This window comes from Dunckerocampus dactyliophorus, chromosome 8, assembly GCF_027744805.1.
Source record: "Dunckerocampus dactyliophorus isolate RoL2022-P2 chromosome 8, RoL_Ddac_1.1, whole genome shotgun sequence".
NCBI classification, from domain to species: domain Eukaryota; kingdom Metazoa; phylum Chordata; class Actinopteri; order Syngnathiformes; family Syngnathidae; genus Dunckerocampus; species Dunckerocampus dactyliophorus.
In genome coordinates, this window is record NC_072826.1 from 28570177 (window position 1) to 28589006 (window position 18830).

At 43.4% G+C, this 18830-nt stretch overlaps 1 protein-coding gene across 7 annotated transcripts in view; it reads left to right on the forward strand.

Moving 5' to 3' along the window:
• Nucleotides 1-17761, forward strand: part of LOC129185939 (AMP deaminase 2-like) — a 53811-nt gene extending 36050 nt beyond the window's left edge. For 6 of the 7 annotated variants that reach the window (XM_054783632.1, XM_054783634.1, XM_054783631.1 and 3 more), the window contains 11 exons: nucleotides 977-1066; nucleotides 6633-6762; nucleotides 6842-7036; nucleotides 7115-7246; nucleotides 7328-7491; nucleotides 9785-9911; nucleotides 9986-10149; nucleotides 10235-10355; nucleotides 10825-10998; nucleotides 11073-11183; nucleotides 12222-17761. In XM_054783632.1, coding sequence (XP_054639607.1) covers nucleotides 977-1066; nucleotides 6633-6762; nucleotides 6842-7036; nucleotides 7115-7246; nucleotides 7328-7491; nucleotides 9785-9911; nucleotides 9986-10149; nucleotides 10235-10355; nucleotides 10825-10998; nucleotides 11073-11183; nucleotides 12222-12437 — 1624 coding nt within the window. In that variant the 3' untranslated portion in view covers nucleotides 12438-17761. Of the gene's footprint in view, nucleotides 1-976; nucleotides 1067-6632; nucleotides 6763-6841; nucleotides 7037-7114; nucleotides 7247-7327; nucleotides 7492-9784; nucleotides 9912-9985; nucleotides 10150-10234; nucleotides 10376-10824; nucleotides 10999-11072; nucleotides 11184-12221 lie in introns of those variants that run through there. The other variant, XR_008572169.1, reaches the window with a different exon arrangement.
• The last annotated feature ends 1069 nt before the right edge of the window (nucleotides 17762-18830 follow it).

The window sequence follows — 18830 nt, forward strand, 5'->3', positions numbered from 1 at the left end:
ATCCATCCCCAAATGTTCTCCATTGGATTTAGATCAGGGTAACAAGCAGGATGGTCTAAAAGAGTGAGCTTATTCCTCTGGAAGAAGTCCTTTGTGAAGTGCAGCGTTGTCCTGTTGAAAAAGCCAGTCATTACCACACAGACGAGGGTCTTTAGTCATGAGAGATGCCCCTGCAACATCTCCACATAGCTGTCTGCCGTTTGACGCCCCTGCACAACCTGAAGCTCCATCGTTCCATTGAAAGATAATGATGGCGCCCCCTCCACTGTGCCGTGTGTAAAACATCTCAGGGTGGATCTCCTTGTCATGCCGGTAACGTTGGAAGCCATCAGGATTGTCAAAGGAGAATAAAACTTTCTTCCACCTTTCAATGCTCTCCTGCAAATTCCAAACAGGAAATTTTGTGGCGTTGGAGACGAGGCCTTTGAAGACCTTTTTTTTCTTCTTAAAAGTCTTCTCTCACAAATGCCGCCTGATGGTTATTAGACTGCACTCAGCACCAGTAACAACCTTCATTTGGGCTGAGGATGGTCCCGTGACCTGACGGACAGCCAATGGGTTCCTCTGACATTTTTTTGGGTCTACCACTTGACTTTTTTGTTCCATGAGCCTCAGGATGTTTGAAGATGTTTCAAATGACTGTCTTGCTGCGTCCAACTTCAGCAACAATGGTGCGCTGCGAGAGGCCTTGCTTATGCAGTTCAACAATCCCACTCACATTCAATCCACATTTTTGCCAACATTTTGTCTTTTAAAGGCTGTGCTTTTAATCTTTTGATCAGCTGATGAACATCCTATTTCACTTGAATGCATCTTTGCAATAAATTGCTTGCTCAAAACAGCCTCCTTAAGATGCAACAAAATGTACATTCTTGCAATTTTTCAACTGGTCTCAACATTTTGATCAGGCGTGTATGTATAATATTTGTAGAATAATTAGTGCTGATTTCACCACCCGTTGTATGTTTTTATGCAGAAGTACAGAATTAGACCTGCCGTATCCCGACCTGAAAGAATACATTGCAGACATGAACGTCATGATGGCTCTTATCATTAATGGCCCGGTGTAAGTGTCTTTTTTTTTTTTTTTACTATCATGTCCTCTGTCATGTTCTCTACAAGTGTTGCTGTCTTTTATTAGCCTCATTTGACCTCGGTCAAGGATGTTGTGTTTTACTTGGCTTCATTTGTATGCATGGAAATTCTTGTCCACGGTTCAACTTCATTCTGCCGTGGATCTAACGTTTTATTTGGGTTTATTAGTAACCTTAACGTTTAATGCTGTTGTTTTTGGAGTCACGGATCTTTTTAAGAAAGCTACGGGTCTCTTTCCCCATCCAAAATGTGAGGGCCACTCATTCTAATCATTAAATTGTTCATTTTTATGGATTCCTCCCCACCTCCATGAAACCTACCCATAAAGACTCCTTGATCTAAATTATCAACAAATATTCTATAATTATTTTTTAATTATTTTTAAAATAATTTAAAAAAAAAATACAAATTTGTATAGCAGTCACCTGTCCAACGCGGCCAGCGGCCACCCATTTTGTTTCCCTTGGTCATTATCTGACCGCATATAGCGGCCAAATTACCGACTCAAGTAGACGCTTCATGCACGAAAAAGTTTGGTTTTTCAATCAATGAAGGCGTCGTGTGTAGACTTTAATTACTGAGTCCTAGCTCAGTCACAATCATTCACAAGATCCACACAAACTGTCAGTTGTTCCACATAAAAAAGCCGTCTTCTTTGGAGCTTGTTATTTCCTGGTCAAACATGTAACTTTAGGAGCATTTGCACCAAAGCATTACCGCAAAGTAGACTGGGAAAATCCACAAATCCATCAAAGTCCTCATCTTCTGTATTCGACACAAAAAAAGCCGTCTTCCGTTCGCTACTAGTCCGTTAACTTGTCAGTGTTATTCAGCTCCGAAGCAAAGAAGGAAACTTCTCCTGTTGCTTCTGCCAACTTTATTTATTGAACGCGGCCACCAGACAGCAGCTCAGAACACACACACACATCTCTCAGCATCGTCTCTCCTTCCTGCTTGCCCACAAGGCAAAGGTTAAACAAGCCCCACTACATAGCTGTCCAGCCAATGCCTGTAAGAAAGGACACCGTTTATTTCCTGGTGTTCACTGGTCAATACTGTAATGCCGCTTGTTGTGGGGAAGGAGAGACTCACGTCGCCGATGCACTTTAATGGCTTTATTAACAGCGGAGAACACTGCAGGACTTTACATCCACGCCAACATAAACACACTTCCCAACTCTCTCGAAACTCACAGCTAGCACTGAGCCTAGCTCTCCTGCTCGCGACGCCCACCGTCACTTCCCGTCACTTCCTGATGAACTAAAGCTGTAATGACACTGCCGTATAAAAAGTAAAATATTAAAAACAAGCGTAAGACATTACTAGCACAGCTTTGTTCTGTGGGTCGTGGATATATTCTATCAGTTATTATTAAGCCTCTAGCTTCCTTTTAGTAAGCAAAAACCTTGGCTATGATTGCACTACATTGTCATGTAGACCTACAAAGTACACTTGGAAGAACAAGAGGTGAATAAATGTATTGCAACTGATGTGAAACTGATGAGGGGTAGGATTAAATAAGCTTTGCTTTTTCCTACTCCTTTTTGGACATGCAAAATTGTGAATTGTACTATGTGATGTGCTACTGTTTGACTCATGCATGTTCAGAATTAAAACCATGAACCATGATAATAACAAGCCTAGTAGTGTTGTACAACTTTTATCCACAGTCCACAGTGCCCTCTACTGGTCAACATTATTATTATTTTTTTCCCCTTTTTTTTCTTTTTTTTCCTCTACTGGTCAACATTCAAACTGGACGCCAACCTGTCTATAGAGGCCACCTGTTTATAGTGGCCACTTTTGCAGACTCCCTCTAGTGGCCGCTATAGACAAGTTTGACTGTATATATATATATATATATATATATATATATATATATATATATATATATATATATATATATATACAGTCGTGTATATATATATATATAGTAGTGTATGAACACATATATATATACACTGCTCAAAAAAATTAAAGGAACACTTCGAAAACACATCAGATCTAAACTGGGGGAAAAATGATCTTGAATATCTTTCCTGATAATAAGTGGGTGATGTATTAGTAACAAAATGATGCCACATAATTTGATAGAAATGAAAATGATCACCCTATAGAGGGGGGGAAATCAAAGACACCCCAAAAATGAAAGTGAAAAAATGATGCAGCACACTGGTCCATTTTGCTCAAATGTCATTTTAGCAACTCAAAATGATTCTCAGTAGTTTGTGTGGCCCCCACGTGCTTGTACGCATGCCTGACAACGTCAGGGCATGCTCCTAATGAGACTACGGATGGTGTCCGTAGTGTCCTGGGGGATCTCCTCCCAGATCTGGACCAGGGCATCACTGCGGTACCTGGACGCATGGAGGAGATTCCAGGAGACAGGTAGTTACTCCAGGAGAGCTGGACAGGGCCGTAGAAGGTCCTTCAACCCTCAGCAGGATTGGTATCTGCTCCTTTGTGCAAGGAGGAACAGGATGAGCACTGCCAGAGCCCTACAAAATGACCTCCAGTAGGCCACTGGTGTGAATATTTCTGACCAAACAATCAGAAACAGGCTCCATGAGGGTCGCCTGAGGGCCCGACGTCCTGTAGTGGGCCCTGTGGTCACTGCCAAGCACCGTAGAGCTCGATTGGCATTTGCCATAGACCACCAGAATTGGCAACTACACCACTGGTGCCCTGTGCTCTTCCCTGATGAGAGCAAGTTCAACCTGAGCACATGCGACAGACGTGAAAGGGTCTGGAGATACCGTGGAGAACGTTATGCTGCCTGCAACATCATTCAGCATGACCGGTTTGGTGGTGGGTCAGTGATGGTCTGGGGAGGCATATCCCTGGAAGGATGCACAGACCTCTACAGGTTAGATAATGGCACCCTGACTGCTATTAGGTATCTGGATGAAATCCTTGGACCCATTGTCAGAACCTATGCTGGTGCAGTGGGACCTGGGTTCCTCCTGGTCCACGACAATGCCCGACCTCATGTGGCTAGTGTATGCAGGTAGTTCCTGGAGGATGAAGGAATTGATACCATTGACTGGCCCCCACGTTCACCTGACCTAAACCCAATAGAACACCTCTGGGACATTATGTTTAGGTCCATCCGGCGCCGCCAGGTTGCTCCTCAGACTGTCCAGGAGCTCATGGATGACCTGGTCCAGATCTGGGAGGAGATCCCCCAGGACACCATCCGTAGTCTCATTAGGAGCATGCCCCGACGTTGTCAGGCATGCGTACAAGCACGTGGGGGCCACACAAACTACTGAGAATCATTTTGAGTTGCTACAATGACATTTTAGCTAAATGGAGCAGTTTGCTGCATCATTTTTTCACTTTCATTTTTGGGGTGTCTTTGATTTCCCCCCTCTATAGGGGTATCATTTTCATTTCTATCAAATTATTTGGCATCATTTTGTTACTAATACATCACCCACTTATTATCAGGAAAGATATTCAAGATCATTTTTCCCCCAGTTTAGATCTGATGTGTTTTCAAAGTGTTCCTCTAATTTTTTTGAGCAGTATATATAATTTGCGTATATTTGTGTTTACCACTATAAAAATGTTTTATTTTGCCTTGGTTGGTTTTCTTTTTTCCAGTGCAACCTCACGTGTGTGACTGTACAGTACGTAGTGTATGAACACATTGAGCCGAAAATCACCCAAAAACCTCAAACCTAGCCTCGGGGGAAAATTGCATGTCCAAGAACTAAGAACCAAACATCCAGACATAAAAGTCCGGCCTGAGTGAGAATTTGAAAGCCATGACATGCATCTACTGTACGTGTCAGTTGGCCATTGGCGGCAGTGTTAGATTACCCCCCAACTCTCTCTGCAACCAAACTGCCTGCCTGCTTTACATTTTTTTGATCATCAAAAAGTCCAGGGAAGAAAATCGGGTGTCATTTCATGTAAGCCTCACTACATACCTTTTATCTTGTCCTGAAGCGCCGATCTATGAGTTTGAAAGGCTTAAAGTTGACTTTAAAGTTAACGTTCGATGTGACTCAATGTGGTCCAACACTATATGAAGTATAAGTCCAGTATAAAACGTGGAGATGACATCACAAGCAGACTGATTCGAGTGTAGCGTCCAAGGTGTAGAGCGTCTAAGTCACTCTTGACAGGACAAAAACTCACAAACTTGTGCTCTTTGGAGAGGATGTGTCGGCTCCAACCAACCACAGTGTTGTAACCCTTGGTAACCACAACAGTCGCCTTTACATGATGTCATCCATGCGCCCCACTCAACAGGCATGAATAATCAACTTACGCCACATCGAACTGTTACATGAGTTGCACGTCTTAAAAGTGCTGAAGAAAACCACACATCCATATGAAGCCTGCCGTGCTTAAATCCAACGCTTTATTTCCTAGTATCGATTAAAGCGATTGATTATCTTTTAAACGATGTTAGATCGATATAATGTCGTCCTGAATGGAAACTTTGCTGGACACAGATCGATGTAGTTGGATCATAGGAATGTAAATTGATGCATCGATGAATGGTAACACCCCTGGTTTTTAGTCGTAAATAAGCCGCATCGCTGTACAAGCCGCAGGGTTTAAAGCATGAGAAAAAAGAAGCGGCTTATACACCTGGAAAATACGGTAAATGAGCACCAAACCTTTCTTTGCTGACTTGCATAGAGAAATCTCACATGTTCCTCACTGCCTTAAAGGGAAGCATGTGGCATGGAACCAAACATACAGTAGTTATAGGCCTGTCACAATAACACATTTTGCTGGTTGATAATTGTGCTATAAAATGATCGTCGATAATCGATTTTTATCGAAAAACCTTTCTTTTTTGACCGTTTTTTCAATAATTGCCATGAGAGGTGTACTGCACATGTGAACCACTAGATGGTACTCAAGTATAGTGTACGGTGTACTTGTGTGAGTTGAAGCTGCCTGTATGTATGTTTTTGCAACGTAGCCAGCGACACTGCTTGTGAGAGTGCACCATTTTGCACTGTTTTGTTGATATTTGCCGACCAAACGCCTTAGTAAGCGTTACTGTCGAGACCAAGGCTCCTGGCCCGAGGCACCTACATCGGTAGTTTTTTTTCGCAGTTGAGAAAACTGTTCGTGTCAGTCGTCTGTGTTCATGCGCTCGCCGTGTTCTTTCTGTTTAAAACTGAAATGTTCCCACATTGCCGCTGTCGGCTGAGGCATTCGCCTAAAAAAAACATCGCTTCTGCGCCTTCTTAATGTTAGCGTGTCCTGCCTCACTGCTAAACCCTCTTTATCCACTCATTAGTAGCCTCGCCTCCACAAAGAGGCTGAGCGATATGAGGGCCCACTCCCTGTGTTCATTCCACTATAGAACCAATGCACAAAGACAGATGCAGAGTGAACCCTCTTGTCATCCAGCCTGTGTGGCACAGATGAAACATACGCATACATCGACCTGTTTTTTTATCGTTCCAATAATCGATGTATTGATCATCGTGACAGGCCTTCATGGTTCCTTGCACTTTGAAAGGCTACCGTGTTTCTATATCTGTGAATGTCCCTTGTCCTACCAGGAAGTCTTTCTGCTACCGTCGCCTACAGTACCTAAGCTCCAAATTCCAAATGCACATCCTCCTGAATGAGATGAAGGAGCTGGCGGCCCAGAAGAAAGTCCCACACAGAGATTTCTACAACATACGCAAAGTCAGCGCTACTCTCTTCGCTTCAAACTTGAGCCAAGTGTCACTGAAGCACTGAAGTAATCATGCGATTGTGTCTCCAGGTAGACACGCACATCCACGCGTCCTCCTGCATGAACCAGAAGCACCTGCTGCGCTTCATCAAGAGAGCCATGAAGAAGTACCCCGAAGAGATAGTTCACATTGAGCGCGGCCGGGGTCAGACCCTCAAGGAGGTGTTTGAGACCATGAACCTGACGGCCTTCGACCTGAGCGTGGACACGCTCGACATGCACGCGGTGAGAATTCAAGGAGCCAACGTCAAACAACCTGTGAGAGGAACATAAAAATGACTCACACTTGGCTGTTTTGTGCAGGACCGCAACACGTTTCATCGCTTTGACAAGTTCAATGCCAAGTACAACCCCATCGGAGAGTCCATCCTCAGAGAGATTTTCATCAAGACCGACAACCACATTGAGGGGAAATACTTTGCGCACATAGTCAAGGTTGGCAAAGAGACAATTTCAGTACTATCAGCGCAACACATTGCTACCACAAGAATGTCTTGTTTGTTTGTGTTCTTGCAGGAGGTTATGTCAGACTTGGAGGAGAGCAAGTACCAGAACTCTGAACTGCGGCTGTCCATCTACGGTCGCTCCGGAGACGAATGGGACAAGCTGGCCAAGTGGGCTATCAAACACCGGGTGTATTCAGATAACGTGCGCTGGCTCGTCCAAGTGCCCCGCCTTTTGTAAGTCGTGCACCCGTCAGTCAGAGTGCAGTAAACCCTCGCCGCTCCGCGCTCCCACTTCTGCAGCTTCACTCCATTGCGGTTTTTCAAAATACCGTATACAGTCGTCCCTCACAAAACTGAGGTTCGATTATCGTTCTCTTGCTATATTGTATTATAATATATTAACATATTATAAAAATGAATTAATAAATGATCACTGTGTTGTGGTTGAATACGGCCTATTATTAGTAAAAAATGGTTGTGGTTTTATGTCCATGATTTGAGCATGTAGTAACAGGCACATTCATGATACGTAATACTTACAGTACATTGCTGCATTTTGCTGATTTTAATCAGCGGTCCACAACCTTTTTCGACTCACGGATTCCCCACATAGTATCAGCAACAGTGGCAGAGCCAGAAACGTTTTGTTGGAGTGGCCAAGTTGAGACCATTACTCACATAGGGGTGGTAATACGTTGATACCTGAATTGTCGCGATGGCCCGAGAGTGACCAGGGGCGGCCACGCCCAACACTGTCCACCCCGTAGCTCCGCCACTGCTCTTGGACCGTCTATTAGAGGAATTAATAGCTGAGCGATGTGCCGAGGATATGTTTTCAAGGCATAGTTTCTGGATTCTCCCCATCATGGCGGCCAAACTTGCGCAGGGCATAATACGGAAGTGGATGCCGATCGTCACTCCTGTTTTAGCTCTAGATTTACACGCCCGCTCAGGCTGCTACAAAGAGCTTCAATTATTAACAGATTTATGTGCTTAACGCTTCAGAATTGAAGTCAAAGTCAACATAGTGAGAAAACTTCACTGGAACCGACCAAAGTAATCATGGAAAACGTACCACTCAGTTCATGCAAGACACGCTCTTACAGACCGCTCCTCCACACGCAAAGTCGTGTGCTGCAGTGAAATGCGTCCAAGCGGAAACGGTGGTTAGGCTGAACTAATGTTCTGCACCACAGAGCCGCCCCTGGCCACCCCGTACGTAGGTAACAAAGGTGCAACATTTAAAAGTAATCAAGATACTAAGCCGAAAAAATTACCATACTGGCCTCTGTTGGTCTGGCTGGCTACTCAAGTTTTGCGCCCTTCATGTAAAATCCAAAGACGTTCCAAACGTTAGTTTTTGTTTTCTGATGTGTTGAAAGTCTTTCATGGTGACTAGTAGGGTGGAGCCGCTATAAACCAGTATCTTTTACGGTTAATGCATTTTTGCCGAGTACGAGCATGAAACCAGTACAGCTTGTCATTATTCGTAATCGTGATGAAGGGAAATCCTCGTTGGGTTTGTATACTGTTCTGTATACTTGTTATGAATAAAGTTTATTTTTTTTAAATCCTCAATGGGTAGCTACTTATGTATTCACTCTTCATGCTCTGTGATTGGCCAGTCACACACGGTGACCGCCCCTCCCTAGACAGACTCTGCAGGCGGCAGCCACAGAGGAGCTGAGCGGTCCCTCATTCACGTACACGGTATGGAGAGAAATTTGTGTCTTTTTCAAAACGACTCGTGTGGTGATGGTCACTGCCTCCACTTTATTAGGTTTTCCTCAGCTTGCCTCTATTTCGGTTTGTGTCTAAAGCTACTTGGTAAACTTGTTTTGTGACGTACGCGGTGCATTTGACAAGACAGCGCCGTGCAGGCCTGTGTTGCGTCAGTCACTCATGCAACAACTCAACTGGTGTAGCGTGAGCGCTTTTTTCCTTGAAATGTATTTTTGTCTTATTGCGTTAAGTCATCGTCAACGGCCGTGCTACCTACAATATAAGGATTTTGTTCATTTTCAGTTCATTCTGCCTGTAGGACTATCATACTACATTGTATACGTAAGCGTGGTCAAATATTACACCCCTCTCAGCACGTGGAAGTGTGCGCGTTACAAACTTGTTTCGTAACGTGCGCGGTGCAGTTTTTTTTGTCTGCTCACTTATAATTTGGCTGATGATATAAATCCAGTTGAAAAACTTTGCTCATAGTACCGAATGCGGTGCTTTTGAGACAAATACAGTCAACAAGGCTGACAGATTAGTTCCCTGTTTTCCGTCGCTGAATGTTTGCATGAATCATCAACTTCACAGCGCCTGCTACTATTTACATCCATTCTAAATCTCACGATACCCGGTGCATGTCTCCACAATCGATTAATCTAAAGATTTATGGCTGATTCTTATCGATGCAGGAAGCCGCCACCGGCACTCGCGTAGGTTTGTTGTCCACAACCCTGTTGGACGCCTGTTTTGTTGGGTGTTTTTGGCGTCTGCATAAAGGCTGCTCTTCCTGTACTTGCAGTGACGTGTATCACACAAAGAAGCAGCTGGCTAACTTCCAAGAGATGCTGGAGAACATCTTCCTGCCGCTATTTGAAGTCACCATCAACCCACGGAGTCACCCCGAGCTGCATCTCTTCCTGGAGCACGTGAGCCATCGCGCCCTTGCATCCCGGCCGCTCGCACCAGCTCAAACTCAACGTTTCCTTGTCTTATCACCCAGGTGGTGGGCTTCGACAGCGTGGATGATGAGTCCAAACCCGAGCACCACATTTTCAATCTGGACAGTCCGCTGCCGGCCAACTGGAGAGAGGAGGACAATCCACCCTACTCCTACTACCTCTACTACACCTACGCCAACATGACCGTGCTCAACCACCTCAGGAGGTCACATCCATGCAGCGCTTCCACCTCTTTTACTAGCAAATAAACAATATTTGAACAATATGTTGTTGTTTTTGGTTTAAAACAGGAGGCGAGGCTTCCATACGTTTGTGCTGCGACCTCACTGCGGAGAGGCGGGGCCGATCCACCACCTGGTGTCAGGTTTCATGCTGTCAGAGAACATCTCTCATGGTCTGCTGCTCAGAAAGGTCAGCACTACGCATACCAGGTCATTTCCACTATGTGATCTTTCATTATAGATCAAATATCGTGTTGCAAAGAGTCATGTGAATTATCTGGTACAGTAAGGTATCCATGAAGCGGCGGTATCAAGTATCAATACCGCTGCTGTCCAGTGGAAAAACAAGCATATAATAGCTATATTATTACATATTGAATTTATTATATACTGTATATTGTGAACATTTTTCTATGTATGTATTTTATGCTTCACGTGCAAGTTTTTTTCCTCCTTTTTCAGTTACATTGCTATTGTGACCTATTATAGCACCCCCCCCCCTTATATTAATTATTGCATAATTGCTGCATTTTCATAGGATTTGTACTTCTGGCAATAAATTCTCCCACCCCGCAAGCCCCTAATTGTACCTGAACAAGGGTATATTTTTAAATTACCGTAGTTAAGCAAAGTCATGTCTGTGCTCTCCGCCTCGTCAGGCCCCCGTGCTGCAGTATTTGTACTACTTGGCTCAGATCGGCATCGCCATGTCGCCGCTGAGCAACAACAGTCTGTTCCTCAGTTACCACCGCAATCCGCTGCCGGAGTACCTGTCGAGAGGCCTCATGGTGTCCCTGTCCACCGACGACCCCCTCCAGTTCCACTTCACCAAGGTCAGCACAAGGGGTGGACACTTCTGCTAAATAAATACACTTTGCTTCATGAGTGTGTGTGTGTGTGTGCCCAGGAACCACTTATGGAGGAGTACAGCATTGCAACCCAAGTATGGAAGCTGAGTTCCTGTGACATGTGTGAGCTGGCAAGAAACAGTGTTCTCATGAGTGGATTCTCACACAAGGTGAACTGCTTTCCTTTCTTTTTAAACACATTATTGTCACGTCTGTAGAATAACACAGGACACGTCATTAGGTACACAAAAATAGCATCCACTTTTTTATTTAAAGGGTTGAGTGGTCTAAGACAGTGATTCTCCACTGGTAGGTCATGGGTCTATGTCTGGGCAAAAAAAATACTAATGTAACGACCCGATGTCTGTGAATGCGCCTCAACTTCTTGTCTGTGCTATTCGCTTGCTACGCCGCCACGGGGCACATGCCTGGTGGACTTTGTCAAGCTTGAACGGGAGGGGAGGACATCGAGTGCGGACTGAATGTGCAACATTTATCCGTCCGACACACAGCCGCAGACATCCGCTAGAGAAGAGGACTGCGTAACCCGGATGCAGCTCACCTTGTGTTGCAAACCGTCCCACGATACTAACTCATTCACTCCCAACCATTTTTTCAAAAGACAACCCCTTTCAGTACCGGCCATTTTAGACGATTTTGACTGATTTTTATTGTGTTCTATGGCTATATGAACATGGCACCTACCACAAGAAAGATTAGACTCCCGTCTTTCATCAGAAAAAAATACATTGTTTCTACCTTTTTCCGTTCTTTAGTAATCAGCAGTAGAACACAGGTAAGTTTCAGGAAAATATCAGCTCCCGACTAAAACAGGGACAGCTGAAATATCTCAACTATACTGTACCACAGCTTAAACAACACAAAACAGGGGTTGTTTTACATAAAAAAAATGATTTACAAATATATCACCATGAACTGTTTGTCATTTGCACATTTGGAACTGAACTGTGTGTGTGCATGCATTAAAATTTCCCAACAATGAGCTCTTATCAAATGCACTTCTGCCACCTTGCTGTTTTTATGGTTTAAAAGTGCTCTGAAGTGGAATGCATTAGTGGAGAGTTGCATCATCACCGCTTTATGCCTCTCGCGCAAAAAAGCGTAAAGGTTGGGGATTGTAAGAACGTATAAACACGTCTTTGGTATCGAATGAGTTACATGCTTTCCGCTCGTGTCCCCCCCCCCAGGCTAAAAGCTATTGGCTGGGCCCCAGCTATTACAGAGAGGGTCCGGAGAGCAACGACATCCGTCGCACCAACCTCCCTGACATCCGGGTGGCGTACCGCAGCGAGACGCTCTCGGAGGAGCTTCAACTCATCACCCACGCCGTGCGCACCGAGGAGCTGGAGACCATCAACGAGGAGGACTCCCTGTGCATGGGGCCTCTCCCGGGCGGCCGCTGATGATTAGACATCCACCCCCGCCCCCACCACCCCTACTCTCTGGTCTAGTAAACGCACACCTCCGTCGTTCACCTCGCACACCTTACAGGCAAGTGAGAGCAAACCGTACGCCAAGGAAGCAGTCCTGTCAGTGCACTTATACCCTCACAGCGACAGCATGAAGGTCAGCTGGGGGCAACACAAGCTAGCACAACCCTCCCCTCCCCCGCCAGTAGAGACGCTGCCATTTTATGGGTCTTCTCTGCGAGCATCCATCCATCCATCCATTCATCCATCCATCCATGCTCCGTAGTCTTACGTGTTCTCCGTGAATGTCAGACGTGCTGCACAAGCAAACGTTTGCAGCTGAAAGCACAGCAAAGTTTTTAAGAAGCGTCCCGGTTATTCCTTCTGTGTTTGGGAGTTGGACTCTGCATGCATTCCACGGAGCAAGAATGAAAGCGTTCTTGTGGGATTTCAAGCATTCAAACAAAGAAAAAGAAAAGCAGGAGAGCTTGTTTACCTCACTGTGGCCATCAAGAAGCGGTGCCTCCACACTCATTCCTTATTTTTTGGCTTTTCTTGCATGCGTCGCACTGTACATATGCACCCAGACTTCACAGTGCCTTTGTCATGGTTCACTTGTTGCATGCGTTCATTTCCTCAAAGTAGCTTGTCTTTTTTCTTTTTTGGGGGTGTTTTTGCATGCTGGCATGAGTCATGACGACGTTTTGAGTTGTTTACAGAAAGCTGCAACGTAAAGCGACAACACTTTCATGGCTGAATGCCCTCCAGCTACAGCAGGGGTGTCCAAAGTGCGGCCCGCGGGACTTGTTTTGTTTGTTTTTTTAACTGGCCCTCGGCATATTGTAATAGTAGTACAATGAATACATATAAAAATGGGGGTGCACGATAATTATCGGGCCGATATGAGCAATTATGAGGTCAGACCGACAAATCCGAAAAAAAACGCTCCAATGAAGCAAGATTACCCATACTGTGCTGGTGAGCAAATCAAGTGCGTCTTTTTTTTCTGTGATGTTAACAGCCTGTCGTAAAGTCGCCTGTGCTCGCTTGTAAACAAACATTGACTGTTTCAGGGACATTTTGCGTGCGATGATAGAAGGAGGGGGGCATCCATCACACAAAAAACCTTATCAGCCACCTGAAACGCCAGCATCGCTTCCGGCTTGTTTTGCCGCGGCCTTTGAAAAGCGCAAAAGGTTTGCCAGAGATCTCCGTGGCGTCACACCGGCTGCTCGGAGCGTGTGCCCGAATACAGCGCACCTTGCTGGGCCTCGTCAGTTGTCTCCTCCCCTCTATACTTTAGTTCTCCTGATAGTAGTGGTGTGTTAGTAGTAATGTTATGATATTTGATTAGGACAGATTAACAGGTACAGTTGGTCAAATCCTAATTTAAGTTATCGGTCTGGAGAAGCAGAAAGTTATGGATATTGCATCTCTTACTTAATCATGAGATTAGCATGAGTATTATTAGATATTACTGCCGTTTGTTGTGTCAAAGTGCCCCCTTCAGCTTTTCAGATCCCACACATCAAAGAGTCAGTCCCCAAAAATATACATCATTTCTTCAAACAGCGGCCTCCGCTCGCTTTGATGCCATGCCCCACTTAATTGTTTTGTTATTTTCACTTTCACTTTCACTTGTCCCTGTCGCCCGCCTGAGTGGTTTTGGCTTAGCTTTTACACCGCCGTATGCCCTTCCTGATGCAACCCACACCCGCCGTCTACCGTTACACCACCGGGGATGCCCCGGCGCATAAATGCGGCTGTCAAATGCGCCCCCTCCACTGCGCCATTCGAAAAACATCTCAGGTGGGATCTCCTTGTCATGCCGGTAACGTTGGAAGCCATCAGGATCGTCAAGGCAGAATAAAACTTTCTTCCATCTTTCAGTGTCCCATGTTTGGTGCTCTCCTGCAAATTCCAAACGTTGAAGGACACGAGGCCTTTGAAGAGTTTTTTCTTCTTAAAAGCATTCTCTGGCAGATGGCGTCTGATGGTTATTGGACCGCACTCAGCAACAGTAACAACCTTCATTTGGGACGAGGATGGTCCCGTGTCTTGAAATGCGCACATGCGAAAGCTTTATTGACGAAAATTCAACGCAATTACCGCAGCAGTTGTTAGATAAAGTCTAAAATGTAGAAAAATTGGGAGAAAACTTAATAAAAGTATGCACAAATGGAGGAAAAACATGTCAACAGTCACCCATTCTCCCGTGGACATAAACGGGTTCCACTTTGCAACATCTGTTCTAATATTAACAAAATGATATTGATATAGTGATGATCATATAAGGTCATTATTAGAATTATGTGTGGAACAAAGATATCAGAATATTTTTTATGATTTTATCATTCCTTTCCAAATGCCTGCTACTCTGCACTTGAGAAAATACCGGCCACTTTATTAGGTACACCTTTACAGTAATACACTTTCTCTCAGCCACTGTCAATCAACACTAAGCATCATCCTTATTATTATTATTATTATTATTATATTTAGGATACAGCTCTTGTTTAGCCAAATATTCCACTTCAAACGAAATGCAACGTTAATGTCACGGTCTGTCAGGATTCGGGTTGCGGCTGCTTGACCCCCTGTACGCAGAAACGAGGCGGTGTCGTGCCAAAATAAAAGTCCTTTCATGGTGCATGAACTCACAAACTCAATAACAAAAAGCGACAGAGTGGAGGCTCTGTGGAAATATAACACATGTGCATCCAAGGTAGTAACAACAGGATAGGAGAACGTCTAGGTGACAGCACCGTTGAGTGTACGAGGAACGACGACAATGAATCAGCGTCGTACATTCGACGGCGCTGGCCTTTTAACTGCCACAAATGTTAATTGCCTGCAGCCTGCAGCTGCGCGGCCACCAGGCGTGAAGCGCCTGCCTCTTCCCCGCAGAAAGCACAGTCCGCCAAAATAAGAGCACACGACAGGAAGCGCTCGCCCCTGTCCTGCGGAACATGACAGGTAATGTTGAACTCGCCCATAAGCGAGTACAAGCCACATACTGGAGGCTAAGCTGTGTAGCGAAAACGGTGGTGCTCGACATGCAACATCGTTCTGAGGTGGTAAAAAAAAACAAGCACGACATTAGACCTTTACAGGTGTACCGAATGTTGAGGCCCTTCGGTGTTCATCGGCCCCTGTTTCTCGTCGGATTCTTCTCATTTTTTTTAAACTTCCGAGCTAAGCTTAAGGGTTGCACTGCACATGTGCCGCAAATACGCCGGCACGTGTGACAACCTGTTGAGTTTATATAGAAACGTGCATTAAAAAAGGGATACGAGCTTTTGTATTTATATTTATCAGCTTGATCAATGTTCCATGGCGGGGTTTAGTTATGAAAGTCCATTTATTTGACATTTTCGAGTGTATTCGCTTGTTTAGTGGCCCGTACATGTAGACACGCTCCCTTAGTCAAACAATTTGATATATTAAACAGCCAGCAGGGGGAGACAAGAACAAGAATGATGTGACTTCTTACACTTTCACAGATAGTTGTCTTTTCCTGTCTTATTTAAAGTCTTATTACATACACACTGTTTAATTTGCAAATCAAGTCAAGTATTCTTACCTATAAAAGCTACTACGTAGAGATATGTTTGTTTTATTTGAATGAAGTCTAGTTCATCTTGGCTAGCCGAGCTAAACAGTAGCTCACTCATCAATAGATGGCGCCATACATGCTTGGTACACTCATTTTACACACTCTATATCAGGGGGTTTTCAGCTGTTGGTTTGTTTTGTCTTTAATAACCCACTGTACATTTTAAAAAATATAATTCAACAAGAAAAAATGAAGCAAAAATAGAAAAATCACTAATTGTACAAGAATAAAGAAAAAAATATCTCTCTTAATTTTATTTTTTTTAATTTTCCAACTATTTCAACTGTCTTTTTTTTCTGCTGGTGATTACAAATTTATTCCCATAATATTTTTTAGTTCATTCTTGTAAGATAACTTTTTTTTTACAAACTGATTTTCCTAAAATTACGTTATTTGTTGTTTAGCTAATTTTCATAATATCACAACTTAAAAAAAAAATGTCTATTACGTTGGTCACAAAATTATGACTTTTTCTGGTTAGATTACAGCTTTTTCCTCTTAATATTTTGACTTTGTTATTGTAAAATGACTGTTGTAATCTAGTGAGAAAAAGTTGTACTACGAGGAAAAATAAGGTCATTTTAGTCGCATAACGTTGAAATATTAAAGAAGCATTTTTTTTAAAATACGTTGAAATATTATGAGAAACAAATAACAGTGTAATTTTTGGAAAATTAGGTTGCGAATAAAGTTATGTTACAAGAACCAAGTCAAAATATTATGGGAAATATTATTCAGCAGAAAACTGAAATAGTTGGAAAATTTTAAACAAGAGAATAAAGTCAAAATGTTAAGAAAAAAGTTGTATTCTAATGAGAAAATGGCGCAATTTCCTCATATGAGGCAAAATAATGTCGTTTTGGTAGCATAGAGTTGAAATATTAAAGAAAAAGTGTGTTGTTTTTTAAAAACGTAATATGTGAAACAAAGTTGTAATTTTTGGAAAATTGGGTGAAGGAAAAAGTTACAATATTGGAATAACGTCATAAAATTACGAAAAGAAAGGTGACATAGAATATTTAAGGAGAAAGTGAGCATATTTCCACATGTGGCCCTCGGTGGAAAAAGTTTGGACACCCCCTGCTCTACGTAAACTGACGTATGTTTACTACTTGAGTTTAAAGGCCGCATTTTTACTCATGAAAAGTACGTCCATCCACTGTTTAATATCAGTGCAACGTTTAATTTGTTTGTGACAAGAAGATTCTGAGCTTTTTCTGACCACATTCTCTCAGTAGCTTCTGCACTTTATGATGCCTTCTGTGATACAACAGAAATAAATACACGTCGACTTTACATTCATAGAATATATAAAATATATTTTGTCATTGGCTCTCCCCACTTCTTAACGTTGCTTTCTGACATATATCCCTCCTAAATGTCTCACACGATGTAGCACGTCCTACCTCACATAATAAATGTGTTTCACGCTCTCTCTCGTCTGACAAATAGAAAAATCCATCAAATATCAGCTAGTAACACATTACTCATCCTCCCTAGAGAGTGTTTTCTAAGCCTTTTAGTGTACTTTCTCATCCACCAATCAAGTGTCCCATTGGTCTGAATTGTGTTTCAGTATTTCCGGACATTTTGTGTTTAATTTTGCCTCCCTTTGGTCTGCTGTTAAAGTTATATTCCCCACTTCATGTTTTTACAGATGTTATATCTAAGCAGTTCAAATAAAGCACGTTTATTCATGAAACTGTAGTATATTCAGCATCATTTATTTACAAGTTACACCACGACACACCCAATTTTCCTTTCTTCCGCTGCGATTCGCTATGTGTCCACCAAAGGTCCTCAGAGTTCGCCTCCTTTGTGTTTGCTGATCTAAGGTATTTTGTGTCGTCATGGCCTTAAACAGCAAGTTGTGTGTTTTATTTTTGCACTCTCCCGTTTCGGCCATGTATCTCATTAAAAGCTGAGCATATGCACTGTCGTACGTTCAAATTCGAATCGTTGTTGTTCCAGTTTCATCCTGTAGGTGTCGGCAGCTTGACGCAGCGGAGCTGTTGTTTCCTTGAACCAAAGAAGAAGACGTTTCCGCCTTCTCCAAGAGACTCGTAATGCTAATGCTAACCGCACCGGGAATTCTTCACCAATATTACCGTGCTTGTTTTCTTTTCAGTCCCGTACGTTTGTGTTTGTAAAATTCAAATAAGTACACATACATACGTATATAAACGGGCACCGACTCTCTGTAACACTTTGGTTGTTAGCGCCGTTTAGCATTAGCGTTACACAGCGACACCTGCAGGACTCATGTGGAACAGCAACGACGTTGTGAGTACTGTACAGTATAGTGCTCCCATTTTCTTTGATTTTTTCACCTCCACGATCGTACAGCTTGAAAGAAAACTGCACTTTTTTAAAATTTTGCCCATCATCCACAATCCTTATGTGACACACACACACACACGTCCTTCTCTTCTCTGTACGTTCTAAAGATATAAAAACAGCTAAACAGAGGCAGCTAAGAATACTCGTAATGGGACGCGCCTATTCCGCCTCCAAAAAACGCCAACAACGCTCCACTTCCATAATGTGACATGCATGTTAACCAAGCTACAGCAACATTGTTACTGTTATTGTTATTAACAGTGTTACACTGAAGAACTACTTAACTGGCATAGTGACACCTCGCCTCATCACACCACCTGTGGACTGTGGATGATGGGCAAAATTCCCCCCCAAAATGCACTTTTCCTTGAAGTTAAACCTCTAAACTAAATAACTTTGAGGATTTTGTTCGTAGTTTGACCCCTCTGGTA